The sequence below is a fragment of the Magnolia sinica genome, chromosome 2 (genome assembly GCF_029962835.1).
Source record: "Magnolia sinica isolate HGM2019 chromosome 2, MsV1, whole genome shotgun sequence".
Lineage (NCBI taxonomy): Eukaryota > Viridiplantae > Streptophyta > Magnoliopsida > Magnoliales > Magnoliaceae > Magnolia > Magnolia sinica.
Window position 1 is genome coordinate 94,688,406 of NC_080574.1, and position 18,808 is coordinate 94,707,213.

General features: G+C 38.8%; 1 protein-coding gene across 3 annotated transcripts in view; it reads right to left on the bottom strand.

The window, feature by feature from the left end:
* LOC131237277 (transcription factor bHLH121) overlaps window positions 1-18,808 on the bottom strand; it is a 73,023-nt gene that overhangs the window by 33,188 nt on the left and 21,027 nt on the right. Inside the window, exon 2 of one of the 3 annotated variants that reach the window (XM_058234967.1) lies at window positions 9,357-9,442. The exons of 1 other annotated variant lie outside the window; for it this stretch is intronic. In XM_058234967.1, coding sequence (XP_058090950.1) covers window positions 9,357-9,442 — 86 coding nt within the window. Of the gene's footprint in view, window positions 1-3,780; window positions 4,176-9,356; window positions 9,443-18,808 lie in introns of those variants that run through there. One more of the 3 variants, XM_058234969.1, reaches the window with a different exon arrangement.

The following is an 18,808-nucleotide window of genomic DNA, read 5'->3' on the forward strand; positions in this document are numbered from 1 at the left end:
GTCCCATCATAAGGTATGAGTTATATCCAAACTGTTTGTCCATTTCTCAAGCTCATCGTAAGGCTTGAGCCGAAAAGTAAGACAAATTCAAAGATCAAGTGGACCACACTGCAAACAGAAGTGGGATATTGAACACCTATCATTGAAACCCTTTGGAGGTTATAGAAGTTTTGGATCAATATGATATTTGTTTTTCCTCTTCATCCAGGTCTGTGTGACCTCATGAACAGATTGGATGGAAAATAAAAGTTATGGAGGGCCTAACGAATGTTTTAATGGTGAGAATCACTACCCAACTGCTATTTGTGGTGTGGTCCACTTGAGCTTTGGATATGACTCAGTTTTTGGGCTCATAATCTAAAATGATCTCTCCAAATGATTGAATGGTGTGGATATAATAGATACATTATTGTGGGGCCCATATAACTTTGAATCGTTCGTACAACTCAAGCTCCAGGAGTAGCGCTGGTATTGGGATGCGGATTTCCTGTGAAAGCCTTTTGCTAGAACTTCCTACGCAAGGATGTTGGGTGGGGCCCACCGAGATGTTTGTGAGAAATCCACCTCGTCCATACGTTTTGTGAGCTCATTTTAGGACGTCTGACCAAAAATGAGGTGTATCCAACATTCAAGTGGGTCACACGAGAGGAAAAGGTGGGCATTCAGTGCGCACTGTTGAAGCATTCTTATGGCCAAAAAAGTTTTGTATCAGGCTATCTTTTCGATGTTTTCACTTCATCCCATTTGTAATGACCTTATAAACGGTTTGGATAGCGTATAAACATCAAGGTGGAGCCCGAAAGGTTTCAATGGTAGGAATTTCTTTCCCTAATTTTCCCTCTCGTGTGACCAACTTTAGTTTTGTATCCACCTCAATTTTGGTCACACGTCCTAAAATGAGCTCGCAAAACGGATTTACGAAATGGATTTCTAACATACATTATAGTGGGCCCCACCCAACATCCTTGCAAAGGAAGCCTTCTGTAGGAAATCCGGGTCCCTCATATTGCCAGTGTGATGGGAAGTGGATTGCATGTTATAGGATACTGAGTAAACTTTGCGGGGCCACTGTAATTAATGTATTTTATCCACTCCGTCTATCTATTTTACCAGATAATTTTATGATTTTAGCCCAAAAAATGAAGCATATCCAAAGCTCAAGTGGACCAGACCATAGAAAACAGTGTGAATTGAAAGTCTACCGTTGAAAAATCATTAGGGGTAAAGAAGTTTTGGATCAAGCTGATATTTGTTCTTTTCCTTCATCCATGTCTTTGTGATCTTATGAACAGGTTGGATGAAAAGGAAACATCACTTTAGGCCCTAGGAAGGTTTCGACGGTGGAAATTAGTATTCCTACTATTTCATGCAGTATGGTCCATTCGAGCTTTGGATACGTTTCAAAATTGTGTTAACCCCTAAAATGAGCTGAACAAATGAATGGACGATGTGAATAAATCACATACATTTATGGTGGGCCCAACAGAGTTTACTCGGTATGATAAGATCCAGTGTGGTGGCGGGAGTAGATTAGGTGAGACCCAGCCTCACCCAAGAACATACAACCCCTACCATGGGGCCCAACTTGATGTGTGCATTTTATATCCATTCCGTCCATCTGTTTTTTCATATCATCTTACAGCATGATCCCAAGAATTAAGAAGATCCAATTATTAGGTGGACTTTACTCAAGGAAACAATGGTGGTTGAACACGGTACCATTAAAAACTTCTTAAGGTGTACCTTGATTTTCTCTATATTTTATTAGGCACCTAATTTGTTGATAAATTCACATAAGCTTGAGTGAAGAGAAAAAACAATTATCGGCTTGATCCAAACTTTTGTGGCCCATTAATGGTCAATCACGATTGTTTCCTATGGTATGGTCCACCTGATTATTGGATCTACTTCATTTTTTGGATAATGTCCTAAAATGATATGAAAAAATGGATGGACAGGGTGGATACTAAATATAGTTGTCTTAGTTCAATCGGACAACACATAGTTGAGGACCCTATACAAAGGAAACCTATTATGTCCATTTCTTTTTTGAGATTTTATCATTTAAAAGTGTGTATTAGGGTCTTTTTTAATAATCTGAAAAATTCAACAAATTTTCCAATGTTTCCCCATGTTTCCCGAAAAGTGCGATAAATTACGTTATACAAACGATATATCCCGTGTGATAACTGCTACGGGTGCGATACATTGCCCGATATCGATATTTCGAACGATGCCTCTAACTAATCTTGGTGATTAATGTGCTACTCACAACTAATCCTCAATTAATGAAAACTAACTTTAACAACCTTTGTAATTCCTAAATAAAAACTAAAAAAACCATTAAAATGACAAAATACCCTTAATGGACCCAAGGCCCGAAACAAGGGGTTGCTTCGTCCTCCCAAATCGAAGACGAAGCTTTGCCAATGATCCACCTGTAATTGAGGGCCCAAAAAGACTAAATCACTGAATCCTCGGTGCTCACGACCCCCCCCCCCCCCCCACATCAGACTCTCCTAGTTGAAAAGGACTCGTGTCCTAGCCGATGATGAATCTCACTTTGTCAAACATCAAAAACCCCATATAGCAGATGTCACAGTCGATACATAAGGTCATAGAAACTCGAAATTCATAATTGAAGTCTTCCCATATATGATCAATGCACGGACCAACAAAGATAGCCCCTTCTGTCATATAACTTTGATGAGAACCCACCAATATCAGTATCTGACCAGAATGAATTGAGGCAACCACCATAGGCTCTTCTATATCAGCAAATGTCGGCAAGGAGACGACCAACCATCTGTAGTCACTATCTATAAAGCTAAACTCCTTTGGATCCTCACCTAAGGTGCCAGCCAATATGGGAAGCTCTTCCAAAATGAGTCACTTCAAAAGCAAGTAACTAATTTCACCTACTCTCTTCCAAAAAACCAAACTTAGCCGATGTGGAAAAGAGGTAATTATGGTTATGCATAAAGGTTTAGGTGTTACAAAAGAGTGGCAATTATTCACTCTATTTTTTCAACAAAGAGAAGTAGATAGTCGCGGGAAGAAAAAAAAAACAAAAAATTATGATTCTTTGAGCAAAGGTACCTACTTCAAATTGAGGGAGAATACAGTGGAGGAGGGAAGGTACCAAAGGAGGTAGAGGTAGGGAGAAGAACATAAAAGTAGACACAATGAACTTTCTTTCCAAACCACCCCCCGTCTCAGAAGGATCAAAATGTACTACACCATCACCAATCAATATATTAAAGATATCTAAATTGTACAACAACAAAATAAATTTATTAGAATAATGGCTAGTACAAATTGCATATTGGGAGTCACTGTTGCAATATTTCCAAACCCCAAAATTTTCACCAAATGGGCCAATACAACACCGTTACACAATGTTACGGAGATTGGAAGCTCACTTTTTTCATCTTCTTTTATTTTTTCTTCTCGTAGGCCCAAAATTTTCACCAAATTGGCTGATATAGCACTTTTAAGCAATGATATGAAGATTGGAAGCACATTTGAGCAAGAACATCATGAATCTAAGTCTACTTTAACGGATAGAAGTCGAAAGCACCAATTTAGGAAAAACCTTCATGAGAGGTTTTCTTTTTCTTTTCTTTTTTTCTTTCTTCTTCTTCTTCTTTTTTTTTTTTTTTTTTTTTTTTTGAAGACATCCGCACCTCTTTTTGAAGTGAGCCTAATCCCTGCGAATACACGCAATCACCCACAACCACGTGTATCGGGTAAAGTCAAGGAGGGGAATCGAACCCTCACCTATAGGGAGCAAAACTACGGTGAAGACCATTCGCCCAAACCATGTTGGGTTCTTTCTTCTTCTTTTTTTCAGCAACCTATCGAAAGACCGGGGGGGACAAAAAATCCATCAAGGCAATGCATAAGTCCCATAAACAAAGAGAAGGTCTGCATAAGGTTCCCAAAAAATAAAATAAAAAATTCTTTTATTTTTTCTTCTCGTAGGCCCAAAATTTTCACCAAATTGGCTGATATAGCACTTTTACGCAATGATATGAAGATCAGAAGCACATTTGAGCAAGAACATCATGAATCTAAGTCTACTTTAACGAATAGAAGTCGAAAGCACCAATTTAGGAAAAACCATCATGAGAGGTTTTCTTTTTCTTTTATTTTTTCTTTTCTTTTTTTTTTTTCTTTCTTCTTCTTCTTCTCTGGGGGTTTGCGATGTGACTAAAAAAAAGAAACAAAACGAAACAAAAGATCCATCAAGGCAATGCATAAGTCCCATAAACAAAGAGAAGGTCTGCATAAGGTTCCCAAAAAAAAAAAAAAAAGGTTCCCAACTTTGCAATTGAAAGTATAAACCAACTGTGCACAATTAATATTTGCTCTCGAATATGGTTTCTACATGCTCAGGTTGTATCATGAATATCACTGACCTATAAAGTGAATAATTCTAAGGGTATTTCGATACATTACATGAGACTAAGGTGCAAGAATTACAAATTAGGACAATACTAACAACGAAACTTCTGGGTTGTCAAACATTCCAACTCTTTTGCCAAAATACAAAACCATGATACCGAGGGTTATCACTCCTCTTCCCACTAAGATTTTGCAGTTAGGTAGATGAATTTGCTGAAATCTTAGGTTGTCCAATGTGTAGAAACCAGGTAGCCAACATACATCTTCAACAAATAACGCACTCTGGTTATCAAATCAATCAAATCTCAAAGCCCTAATCGCAAAGAAATGAACAAGAGTATCCAGAAGAATATTTGAGGAAAGACATAGATATAGCTTTATTGATACTCAAACTTCTTCTCTTACAAATACTTGAGAAATAACTCATAAAACTCCGAAATGTAGAATACCCTACCTCCTACACCACCAACCCTTTTATAGACCCTAACGACAATCTACATGAGTATTTATTGAAGATCCTCAACTATTAATTGATTTCAAATCAATCTTATTTATTCAAAATGACAACAAAAAAAAAAAAAAAGGGTACCAGAGATGTTCATATTTAATCCGGTAGCAACCATTAAAAATATATATATAGGATCAAAATTCTGTCAAAAAACAAAAATGCCAAAATTTCGGTGAATGAGAAGTTCAGATTAAATACGGGTTGGAATTTTAAAAAATTATCATAAAAGAGCATATGTTTGTGTATGTATCATATAAATAATGTTAAAATAGAAAACTTTCATTCAAATAAATTAATATTACTATATGTAAGAACAATAGTGTATGGTAAGTAGAATTTTGTTCTTTGCCTTTCTTGAATCCTTCCTTTTCCCTATAAATTAATCTGTCCTTATTTTTTTAATAAATAAATAAATAATCGCATTCTACTCAATTTTATACATAGGTTGATCCCAAAAGTTTTTTTTTTAATAAAACATGTTTTATTGGAAAATATGTGTTTAATTCAATTTCCTCAAAAAATAGCTTTTTTTCCTTATTTTTCGAAATATAAGGAGTTTTAAATGGTTGATCAATTACACAAGTATTTTCTAGAAGTACGAAGATTAAAATGGAGTTTTGATAACTAGGCCCATGCCTCCAAAAAATTGTACCTGGACCCCAAACCTGGCAAAAGAAAACACAAAATCAGCACATGATGGACCCCATGGTGGACCCTAGGCCCTACATCAATTCCACCCAGGTTGGAGGGAACAGGACTCTAGCAAGTTAGACGCTTCATATATGCACTAAAGCCTCTAATCCAGTCTTTTAAATCCATTGCCCGTGATCGATGTGCATTCAGAATAGGGCTTGCTCTTGCGTTTCACCGAGTACTCTTTGTATTGGGCTCGTCAAGTGTCAATTGACTTCATGTGTAACACTTGATCACTTTCTTCCTTCTTCTTCAGAAGATGTTTATCAATATTAGTGATAACTTCATCATCTTTCAAACAAAAATTAAAAATTAAAAAAAATGACAGTAACCTCATCTTGCACGTCAAGCACCTCACTATGGTATTCAAACAAATCTACCACATTGAGAGTCAGCGAGATATCTAAATCATCTAACAACCAAATCTCATAATCACTGTCACCCAACTTTCTCTTGACTCAACATAGCCAATCTTCTTAGACTTGGGCTTGTTATAAGTTCTCCACAAAGACCTTTCTTCGTGGATAAACCATAAAAGCCACCTTCTGTATATATCTTTACCTGCCAATGTTCATTTACAACTTCTTGTTCTCTTCAATCTTCTTCTTCATCTTAGATTACAAGTCTTGGATATGCCTGGCGAAAGCATCAACATCTTCTCTCACTTGATCTTATACAAATAACGGTATTGAGTCGAGTACATGATGTGGATTTCTTCCATTTACAATCTCAAAAGGGGATTTCTGATGGTACAATTTACTAAGATATTGTAGGCGAACTCAGCTTGGGGTAAAGCCAAGTCTGAGATACCTTGCTACCCACAATACTCCTCAAGAGGTTACTAAGCCTCCAGTTAACTATCTCTATTTGGTTGTCCATTTAAGGATGATATGTGCTAAAGAACTGAAGCTTAGTTCCTAGACGCTTCCCAAAAATGCGCCAGAAGTGTCCCATGAAGGCACAAACTTCAAATTGCTCGGTATCCCACGAAGTCGCACAATCTCCATGAAGAATATTTTGGTGATAAGTGTAGTGTCCATCTTCCTTTTGCACGGAATGAAGTGAATCATTTTAGAGAAACAATCCACTACCATGGAAATCAAATCTGCTCCATGCTATAATGGAAATCAAATCTGCTCCATTATAAGTCTTAGGAAGACCTAGAATGAAGTCCATGGAAATATCGACCCACTAAGCGATCGAAATAAGAAGAGACATATAAAGGCCGATATTCTACATATGACCCTTGGAGACTTCACACCTGCAACAACGTCCTACGAACCTTTCAACGTCACGATGCATGTGATGCCAATAATATTTTTCCTCTACCATAGCCAACGTTTTATTTCTAAAGTTTCCACTTAGTCCTCCTTTGTGTAACTCAAAAAGGATCTTTTCCCACAACAATCCTTCAGGAATGCACAAACATGAACCCTTGAATAATCCATCATGTGAGATGAATTCACACATTGGATCTCCACCATCCACAGATCTGCAAAGTACCTTGCCAAATATAGGTCCTTGTATTGCTTTTTTAACACTTTGGATCCCATGACCACCACAATGAGTGTCCCTAAAAGCACCACCCTCCTACTTAAAGCATCTACCACTTTGTTTTGACTTTCAGCTTTGTGATGCAAAAGGAAGGTATATTCTTGTAGAAAAGTTGCCCACTTTGCATGATGAGCACTCATCTTTTTTTTGGAAGTTATCTCAACGTCTCATGGTTCAAGCATAGAATGAATTCCTGATGATTCAAGTAACGCCTCTACTGTCATAGTGTCTGGATCACTACATAGAACCAAGGTGTCCCGTATCGGTATCGGTTGGCGTAACGGTGACCTTCAAAACCGATACGGATACGGGGGCGTAACGGTGATACGGGGGCGTAACGGCCCGTAACGGTGCAAAAATTTTTTTTTGTCAAAAAAATATGAAAAAATATGGATTAAATCCGGAATATTCTAAGCATTCCAAATATGCATTCATTTATAAATTGGAACATGTTTATGGTGGTGTAACGGTCCACTCTTTGGTGAGAAGTTGTATCGGACTATCTGATGAATTTATGAACCAGATAACCTGAATTTGACTACAAAATTCATATATTTAATTTTCTAACTATCTACTGTCAATGATAGATATATTAGAATGAATGTAATATGAAAATATCTTACATTTAGGTGTTTGCAATTATTTTTGAGGGCCAAAATTCATGCGTAAATAGAAAAAAATATATAAAAAAAATATAAAATGGCACCCCAAATATGTAAAATGCACATTAACATGTTCTACTATGATTAACACATCATATGACATCATTAAAACAGCAAAAGAATCATTAAAAAATGATTTTTCGAATTTTCAAAAAAAGGGCCGAAATAAATGCGTAAATAGAAAAAAATATAAAAAAAATATAAAATGGCACCCCAAATATGTAAATTGCACATTAACATGTTCTACTATGATTAACACATCATATGATGTCATTAAAACAGCAAAAGAATCATTAAAAAATGATTTTTCGAATTTTCAAAAAAAGGGCCAAAATAAATGCGTAAATAGAAAAAAATATAAAAAAAATATAAAATGGCACCCCAAATCTGTAAAATGCACATTAACATGTTCTACTATGATTAACACATCATATGATGTCATTAAAACAGCAAAAGAATCATTAAAAAATGATTTTTCGAATTTTCAAAAAAAGGGCCAAAATAAATGCGTAAATAGAAAAAAATATTAAAAAAATATAAAATGGCACCCCAAATCTGTAAAATGCACATTAACATGTTCTACTATGATTAACACATCAAATGGCATGATTAAAACAGCAAAACAACCATTAAAATTTGATTTTTCAAATTTTAAAAAAAGGGGCCAAAATTCATGCGTAAATAGAAAAAAATATTAAAAAATTATTAAATGGCACCCCAAATCTGTAAAATGTACATTAACATGTTCTACTATGATTAACACATCATATGACATGATTAAAGCAGCAAAACATATTAAAAAAAGTATAAATACCTATTTTTGACGAATTTCTAAAAAATGGCCCACCGAGCTTTGATTCAAAAAAATCTGTGATATAATGTGTTTTTATTTCAAATACCTAGCTAAGGTTGGTCGAAATTAGTAGTAGAACGAGTGAAAAACAGTTTGGAAACAAGAGGTTTCAAAAAAACAGCAAAAACAGAGCTTAAAATGGAAAAAAAAAAAGTTACCGTTATGGGCCCGTTACCGGCCCGTTACGGCCCATTACAGCCGTTACACCCCGTAACGGGCCCGTATCGGCCGATACGGGTACAAAATCGGATATCGGCCGATACGACCCCGAAACGCGTAATGGTTCCCACCGTTACCGTTACGTATCGGCCGATACGGCCGATACGTAACCGATTCGGCACACCCTGCATAGAACTTAATATCATATGAAGATTAGTTCTTCCACGCATCATTAAGCTTCCAGCTAAAGAAAGCGATTGGATTTCCTTCCTAACTTGGCACCGAATCAATGCCAACATTCAAAGCATCACTTTCCACCTCGAATACTTTGTTAGAGTCCAAAAGTACAAGAACTGAAGCCTCGGTCATCTTGTTTTTAATGGTAATGAAGCTTTTATCAGCCGCTTTAATCCATTTCGAACTTCCCTCCACGCATGTAATAAGTAATGAGTGAGATAATAGTGTTGAAATTCCAGATAAATCTTCGGTAAAATGTCACCAAGCTATGGAAAGAATGGACCTCCAAAAGGATTTGTTGGGTGGGCAACTGTGCAATGCCCTTGATCGTCTCCTAATAAATTTTGATCCCTTTTGCAAACACCGTACCTCCAAAAAATACAACATTATCAACAAGGAACACTTTTTCAAGTTAACATATGGTGACTCCGTCTATAATACATCGAATATTTATCATAAATGATCAAGGTAAACAGATGAATCAAAACTAACAATAAGAATATTCATCAAAACCAAAAACTAATAACTTCCCTATGAAGGGGTGGAGTACCTCTGTCATGTCAACAAGGAACACTTTTTTCAAGTTATCATATGGTAACTCCCTTTGTAATACATGAAATATTTATCATCAATGATCAAGGTAAATAGATGAATCAATACTGACAATAAGAATATACATTGAAACAAAAAAACTAAGAACTTCCCTATGAAGGGGTGGAGTACCTCTGTCATGTCATCAACTATAACACCCCGTACCTTTATGTACTCGGGTGTTACCATGAGAACCTAACTTAGTATAAATACAATCCCGATCTATGAGAACGTTCACACTATGGCCTAAATCCAACCGTCGAGGGGTGGAGCAACTACGAGATTCGAGATCTACCGTCCAATTGAGATGTAAGGGACTCTAATTGTAGGAGTGATCGTCGAATCTAGAGATGTAGATCTACCTTAAGTTAGATGGGTGGGCCATCTTAAGTTGATACCCAAATGACTCATTTTAAATGTGACGTAATCGTATATATATACTATAATACAAGGTAACTTTATAATTATTCGTAACAATACATATGTTTCATGAATTATTCAATCATGTATATTATTTAAACTATATATAAAATAAATGGTATACCAACACATTATTATATATATTAACTAACATTTACATTTTTATAATTTTAAGCTATAGGTTATCATATCATACTATATATAAAATATATATCACTTAATATTAGTTTTACTACACTATAAATGCATATATAATCAAAAAAATATATACATAATAAGTATTAATGATTGTAAATAAATACTTAACTATCGATATATTATACTAAACAAATGTATATATATATTTCTATTGTATAATTTAAAATGGAAAGTGGCCCTGGGTGGCCCACTAGCTAGATGAACGATGTTGATCACAGGTGTGGATCATGTTCTACCCCGAATCAATGACAACAAGCACTTAATGGCCATGATTCAGATGATACGGCCCACCTAAGACTTGGATCTACCCCATACTCTGGATTGGGCCCTAAGTCTGGCTGACAAAACTGATGTACGGTCTGGTTCAGATCACAGACATCATGGTGGACCCTGCACGGGAGTGCATATGCACGGTTGGTGCACACCCGTGGTGCACCAAATTGGGTAGACCGGTCAGACCATGTCTGACCCGTGAAAAACCAAAAGGGGAAAGGATTCCCTCTTTTTTTTTCTTTTTTTGAATTTCGTCCGCCGAAACAGCAGACGGATAGAGATCCCGTCTCATCAGATTGTGGCCCACCATCATGCATCTTTTGCTTGATCCAAACCGTCCATTTCAATTAGAAGACATGGACGACCAGGATGACGGTTGATCCAGCCGTTGGAGTTCACTCGTGTGCGCACAATCTTAGCCATAAATCAGGCTAGAAACACACATATTCCCAAAACGGAAAGAAATCCATTTTCTTGCTTTCCAGCTGGACGGATCCTTGTGAAAGGCTCTCCCTTCATCCTAGCCATTGGAATGAGCTCATCCCGACCGTCCGTTTTCACACAGGCTAGGACTATCTGTGGAAACCGACGCTGGTTTTGTTGCGCCAACAGTTTCTCCCTGCCACGGAATGAATCCGGGCCGTTTAACTTCGATCCAACAGTGCTGGGAGAGTTGAGGGCAACTGAAAATGAGAGTGGATCGAATAGCAGTGGGGATCCCTCGTTTTATTGCAATTGCAAGAGGAAATAACCAAAAACCTTCTTGCCGTGAAACCACCGGAAAAATCATCTCAGAGCTTCGATTTCTAGCTTCCTTAAGCTTCAGCAGATGCACAGGAGTCGCCTAGAAGCCCCCGATTGAAGGAATACCCACCGAGTCGAGATCCACCATTGGAGGAGCTCGTCTTCCCCAACGGTTTTCCTCATCCAACAATGATGCTGGTGCCGCTGGACCGAGTTCTACTTGCATCTGGGAAGGTCCAGACTCAATTCCAATCAATCTGGAGAGAAGAAAAAAGAAAAGAAAAGAAAAGAAAAAGGAAGCAGAGGAGAGAAGGTATAAGACTGAGAAAGGGAGAGGGTCGAGAGAGAGAGAGAGAGCAGCGTCCTCCTTCTGCCGCGCCGCACCAACTGCGCTCAGACCCATTTCGGTCCAAGTTCGATCACCGGCCCTGCCTGGCCATTTGAAAAGGAAGGAGAAAGGAAGAAGGGTTGAGCCAGCAATTTCCAAACCGAGCTGACTCAATTGGACTTCACTGAGTTCAGACCGAGTCTGAGTTCCGAGTTGGGCTTGGATCTGGTTCGGGTTGGGTTGTCCAGACATTGCTGGACCTTCCAGCAAAAATAGGAGAAAAATAGAAAAAAAAAATTAAGAAAAGAAAAGTGAGAGAGAGGAGGTTGGAGCTGCTGAGTTGAGCCCAGATTGACTCGGCCTAGATTGTTGTGGGAGGTCCCATCTGTTAGTAGGATTGATAACATACTTACTATAAATAAATTGTACAGTTATTTAGGAAACAGATCTGTAAATATCTTTCCTGAATTAGGGGATATAGATGTTGCTGTAATTAGGGGATATAGATGCTGTAATTAGGTGATATTATGCTGTAATTAGGGGATACAGATGCTGCTGTAATTAGGGGATATTATGTTGTAATTAGGGGATATAGATGTTGCTGTAATTAGGGGATATAGATGCTGTAATTAGGAGATATTATGTTGTAATTAGGGGATATAGATGTTGCTGTAATTAGGAGATATTATGCTGTAATTAGGGGATACTGTACTTAAGGGATATATTGTAATTAGGAAAAATGATTTCTATAAAAGAAGGGTCATTGAGCAAATCTGACATGATATCAGAGCCACTCTCTACAACCTTGTCTTTAGTCCAAATTTTGTGGTTATAGGCTCTGGTTTCTTAGGTGCGGGTTTTGGTTTGTAGTTTTTTTAGTGCATTTCGAGAGATTCTAGTTATGGCTAACAACTCCAACTCAGAAGTCTTTCAAACTCGGTTTACTGGGAAGAATTATGCTGCCTGGGAGTTTCGGTTTCAACTTTTTGTCATGGGAAAAGAGTTGTGGGGTCATGTTGATGGGAGTGATCCAGCACCTACCGATCCTACGACGTTGGTTCAATGGAAGGTGAAAGATGCTCGCGTGATGACTTGGATTCTTGGGTCTATTGATCCACTGCTTATACTCAATTTAAGGCCGCACAAGATGGCTATATCGATGTGGGAGTACTTGAAAAAGGTCTATCATCACGATCATTCCGCCCGGCGATTTCAGTTGGAAACTGATCTTGCTGTCTATTCCCAAGGTACACTCTCTGTTCAGGAATATTTCTGTGGTTTTCAAAATCTTTGGGCTGAGTTTTCCGACATTGTGTATGCCGACGTGTTGGCCGAGTCCCTCTCTGTTGTTCAAGCAGTCCATCAAGTTAGCAAAAGAGACCAGTTTTTAATGAAACTAAGGCCAGAATTCGAGTCTATTCGCTCCAACTTGATGCACAGGGATCCTTCACCATATCTTGACGTCTGTTTTGGAGCATTTCTTTGAGAGGAACAACGTCTTCTTACTCAATCTTCGCTTCCGCAAGAGAATGCTGTCACATACACTGCTTAAGGCAAAGGGAGGGTTCGAGACATGCATATAGTTCAGTGCTACAGTTGCAAAGATTATGGGCATATTGCTGCCCATTGTGCTAAAAAGTTCTGCGACTACTGTAAACAGAAGGGGCACATCATCAAAAAATGCCCAACACGTCCTCAAAACCGACCCGTGAATGCTTATCATGTTACTGCTACTGGCCACACTTCGGATGGGGTAACCAACACTCAAAATCTCGCTCCAATGTCATCTTCCACTGCTGCTACACCTGCCCTTACACCAGAAATGGTGCAGCAAATGATTGTATCGGCATTTTCTGCTTTAGAGCTACAAGGTAAGGGTACTATACCCTCTCAATCTTGGCTTGTTGACTCCGCTGCATCCAATCACATTACCAGTTCTCCTGATATGCTTAGCAATGTTCGTAAGTACACTAGTTCTTCTAATATTCAAGTTGCTAATGGCCATCGTTTACCAATTACTGGGGTTGATATCGCACCATCACTAACTAATATTTTCGTATCACTTGAGCTTTCTACGAGTCTTATCTCAGTTGGACAATTTGTGAATGATAATTACAATGTTCAGTTTTCTCGTGATGGTTATCATGTGTAGGATCCGGTGTCGGGGAGGACAATAGCGAAGGGGCCTAAAGTTGGGAGATTGTTTCCATTATACTTTTCTATTCCTAGTATCATTTCTTTAGCTTGTACTACTGTCTCCAATAATTGTGAAGTATGGCACAAACGTTTAGGCCATCCAAACAATGGTGTTTTATCTCATTTGCTGAATTCTGGTTCGTTGGGAAAAAAATATTCTTCTTTGCCTCATGCTTTGTCTTTTGATTGTTCTACGTGTAAAATCAGAAAAAATAAGATTCTTCCCTTCTCTTCTTCCGGGAGTAGGGCAAAGAATTGCTTTGACCTTGTTCATAGTGATGTATGGGGCATTACTCCTGTCATTTCTCATGCTCATTATAAATATTTTGTGACATTCATAGATGACCATAGTCAGCATACTTGGGTATATTTTCTGCGCTATAAGTCTGAAGTCTTTGCTATTTTCAAATCGTTTCTAGCATATGTTGAAAATCAATTTACCACTAGCATTAAGACTTTACGATCTGATTCTGGTGGAGAATATATGTCTCATGAATTTCTTGAGTTTCTTCATCACAAAGGAATTGTTTCTCACCGCTCGTGTCCTTATACGCCTCAACAGAATGGCGTGGCTTAGCGCAAAAATCGACATTTGTTAGATGTTGCTAGGACCTTGTTACTTGCATCTTCTATTCCTCCTAAATTTTGGGTTGAAGCTTTAGTTACAGCAGTATACTTGACCAATAGGTTGCCTTCTAAAGTGCTAAATTTCGACTCTCCATTATATCATCTGCGTAAACAGCACCCTAGCTTTCTTGACTGAAACACTTTTGGCTGTGTCTGTTTTGTGCATCTACCTCTGCATCAACGTCACAAACTCTCTGCGCAATCTGTGAAATGCGTCTTTATGGGATATAACTTATCTCAAAAAAGATTTGAGTGCTATGATGCTTCTTCCAATAAATTTCATATATCTCGTAATGCCGTTTTCTTTGAACATCAATATTTCTTTCCTAGTTTTATTACATCATCTCCTGCAGTTTCTGTTCTTCCTCACTTTGATGACTTGATGTACCCTCCTGAACGCTTCAAGCCCGGTTTTGTGTATGAACACTGTCGACCAACTCTACCCCTTCCTGAGTATGATCTACCACCTGATCCCGTTTTGCACCCTCCTCGACAATCTGGCCGTACTTCTCATCAACCGGATAGGTATGGTTTCCCTCATACCTCCTTCATGGCTACCTTATCAACTATGTCGATTTCTAATTCCTACTCACAAGCTGATAAACATGAGTATTGGAGAAAGGCTATGCAGGAAGAACTTCAAGCTCTTCAAGAAAATCAGACTTAGGACATAGTCCCTTGTCTTTCTCATGTCAAGCTAATTGGGTGTAAGTGGGTTTTTTCTATAAAACTTCCGCCCGATGGGTCTGTGAACCGTTATAAGGCTCGTTTGGTTGCCCTTGGTAACCGCCAGAAGTATGGGGTTGACTATGAGAAGACCTTTGCTCTTGTCGCTAAAATGACAATTGTGCGTACTATTATTGCCATTGCAGCCTCTCGGGGATGGTCCCTTTGCGACATGGATGTGAAGAATGCATTTCTTCACGGTGATTTACAGGAAGATGTTTACATGACACCTCCTCCTGGCCTCTGCTCGTCGTCGACGTCGAATGTGTGTAAGCTGAAGCACTCTCTGTATGGTTTGAAACAGGCTCCCCGGGCCTGGTTTGATAAGTTTCGGGCTACCTTACTTCGATTTTCTTTCATACAAAGCCAATATGATTCTTTGTTGTTTCTTAGTATGACTTCTGTTGGTATCGTTCTTCTTCTGGTTTATGTCAACGACATTGTCATCACTGGGACTGATTCTGCCCTCATTGATCAACTCAAGCAGCATCTTCATGATTCATTCCATATGAAGGATCTTGGTCCTCTCCGGTATTTCCTTGGTTTGGAAGTTCAGTCCGATTCCTCTAGGGTTTTCCTGCATCAGCATAAGTACACGGAGGACTTGATTTCCTTGTCTAGTTTGCAAGACTCCTCTCCTGTGGATACCCCTTTGGAAGTGAATGTTAAGATTCGACATGAGGAGGGGGATCTCCTTCCTGATCCCATGGTGTTTCGACAGTTAGTTGGTAGTCTCAATTATCTCACTATTACACGGCCTGACATCTCATTTGCTGTCCAGCAAGTCAATCAATTTATGCAGTCTCCTCGCCACCTTCATCTTGCCGCGATTCGCCGAATTATTCGATATCTCCGAGGTTCCTCTCACCGTGGCTTGTTCTTCTCTACTGGTACTCCTCTTCGCCTTGTGGCTTTTAGTGATGTTGACTGGTCAGGATGTCCTGATACTCGCTGGTCTGTCACCGGATGGTGTATGTTTCTTAGTGATTCACTTATCTCTTGGAAAAGTAAGAAACAGGATCGTGTTTCCAAATCTTCGACCGAGTCCGAGTACCATGCCATGTCGGTAGCCTGCTCGGAGATTACGTGGCTCCGTGGCTTACTTGCTGAAATAAGTTGTCCTCAGTCTACTCCCACTCCTCTTCATGCTGATAATACGAGTGCTATTCAGATTGCTACCAATCCCGTCTATCACGAGCGTACCAAACATATCGAGGTGGATTGTCATTCTATTCAGGAAGCTGTTGATACTCGGGTTATCTCTCTTCCACATGTCTCAAGCGACCTTCAGATAGCAGACGTCTTCACCAAAACTATGACACGACTACGTCATCAGTTTCTTGTTGGCAAATTGATGCTTCTTGATCGACCAGCATCAATTTGAGGGGGGATGCTAGTAGGATTGATAACATACTATAAATAAATTGTACAGTTATTTAGGAAACGGATCTGTAAATATCTTTCCGGAATTAGGGGATATAGATGCTGCTGTAATTAGGGGATATAGATGTTGTAATTAGGCATATTATGTTGTAATTAGGGGATATAGATGCTGCTGTAATTAGGGGATATAGATGCTATAATTAGGAGATATTATGCTGCAATTAGAGGATATAGATGTTGCCGTAATTAGGAGATATTATGCTGTAATGAGGAGATATTATGCTGCAATTAAAGGATATAGATGTTGCTGTAATTAGGAGATATTATGCTGTAATTAGGGGATACTATAATTAAGGGATATATTGTAATTAGGGAAAATGATTCCTATATAAGAAAAGGACCACTCGATTGAGGGTCATGGAGCAAATCTGAAACCAGCAACAGACCGCATTGGGCAGTCGTGTGCTCGTCCCTAGAAGCTGCTGAGTCTGACTCAGTTCGAGCCAAGGTGAGAATGATCCTCTCTAGTTCAGCAGAGGGGTGAGAGATGAGGGCGAGTTTCGAGAACTCAGTAAGTTGTTTCCCTTTCCAACTAGCTCTTGGCCTGTATGCATTACTGATCCCCTGTATCTACACTTAGCTGGGGCATGGGCTTTAGATGACCTTTGGTTGTGATGAGTTAATTAAATCGTGTGTGGTTAGCCACTAGTTCAGCAAACTCCGTCTAAAACTGAGTTTATGAGCCATTTTGCACCTAGAGCTCTATTCCGTCACTAGATCATCGACCCAGTGCACTTGGGCTTATTTAAAGTAGAGCTTGACTCATTTTTGGGATGTCCTTTAGGTTAGGTTTCTCAATGGAGATGGCATGGATAATTGGTTTATGAATCAGACTTGAGTTTTGGGATTGGGTTGAGCTAAGTTACACTCGTATTGCACCAACTAACAAATTAACTTGCCAACTCAGTGCACTTCGTGGGGTCTTGAGGAGACCCGATCGATTGAGCTTCATGAAGGTTCCACCACTGTAGGAGGCCTTGCCTTGAGGGCAGGTATGATTATCTGACCGACTATCTCAAAGCTCCAAAATTTCGACATTGAGACTTGCCTACTTGATCAAGTAAAATCAAATCATCCCTAAGTTGGACCAAGGTTAGCTGACTCTCTAGTCACCTTCTATTAGTATAAATAAATAAATAGCTATGTTATCTATCTTCTTGTGTTGGTTGAGTGTAGGTATTTAGTAGAGGCTACCTTAGATTACTCCCGTTGAAGTCAAGTAGGTGTGAACGTTGCGATTGGATTCAAGTTGATTACATCTAATAATTTATCAAAGGTGAGGACTCACCCTTTGAGCTTCCCACTCGATTTCATCAATCTAGATATAGATGATAGCATGATTCCCTTAACTAAGTTTCTTACTTTACTATTGAGTATGCTAACTTGTGGTATAGTTAATTCATGTGTTGGATGATAAACGTTTCTTTTAAATTATAACATACATGAATGGTTCAATGATAACATGCTATCCTTTATTGTATATGTATTAATTTATTTATATACTGCCACTCATGCTTGAATGATGAATTGAATGGAACTTACCATGGACTTATGATCTTGCAGCCCACATTTGCCTCACACGGCTTGAATCGCACATTTGCCTTTGTGGCTTGGATGGGTCATTAGTGCCCTTTATGGCTTATTAGTTATATTTACACATCTGTTGTTTCCTAGCCATCTTGCGGAGTTCAGTCGTACCATGATTTCCAGGTGGAGCTGAAGTTCGTTTATCGATTTTCTAGCCATCTTGCGGTGTTCACGTACAACATGATTTCCGGGTGGTCTAGAGTTGTATGTTTGTTTTTCCTAGCCATCTTGCGGTGTTCAGTCGTACCATGATTTTCGGGTGGAGCTGAAGTTCGTTTATCGATTTTCTAGCCATCTTGTGGTGTTCACGTACGACATGATTTCCGGGTGGTCTAGGGTTTGTATTTTGTTTGTCTCTTCATCTGCAGTGTCATTCGTACCATGATTTTCGGGTGGAGCTGAAGTTCGCTTATCGATTTTCTAGCCATCTTGCGGAGTTCACGTACGACATGATCTCCGGATGAAGGAGAGGTTTGAAGGTTGATTTTCATTCGCCTTGCGAATTCCACTTGTACCATGATTTTCGGGTGGAGCTGAAGTTCGCTTATCGATTTTCTAGCAATCTTGCGGAGTTCACGTACAATGTGATTTCAGGCGCAATA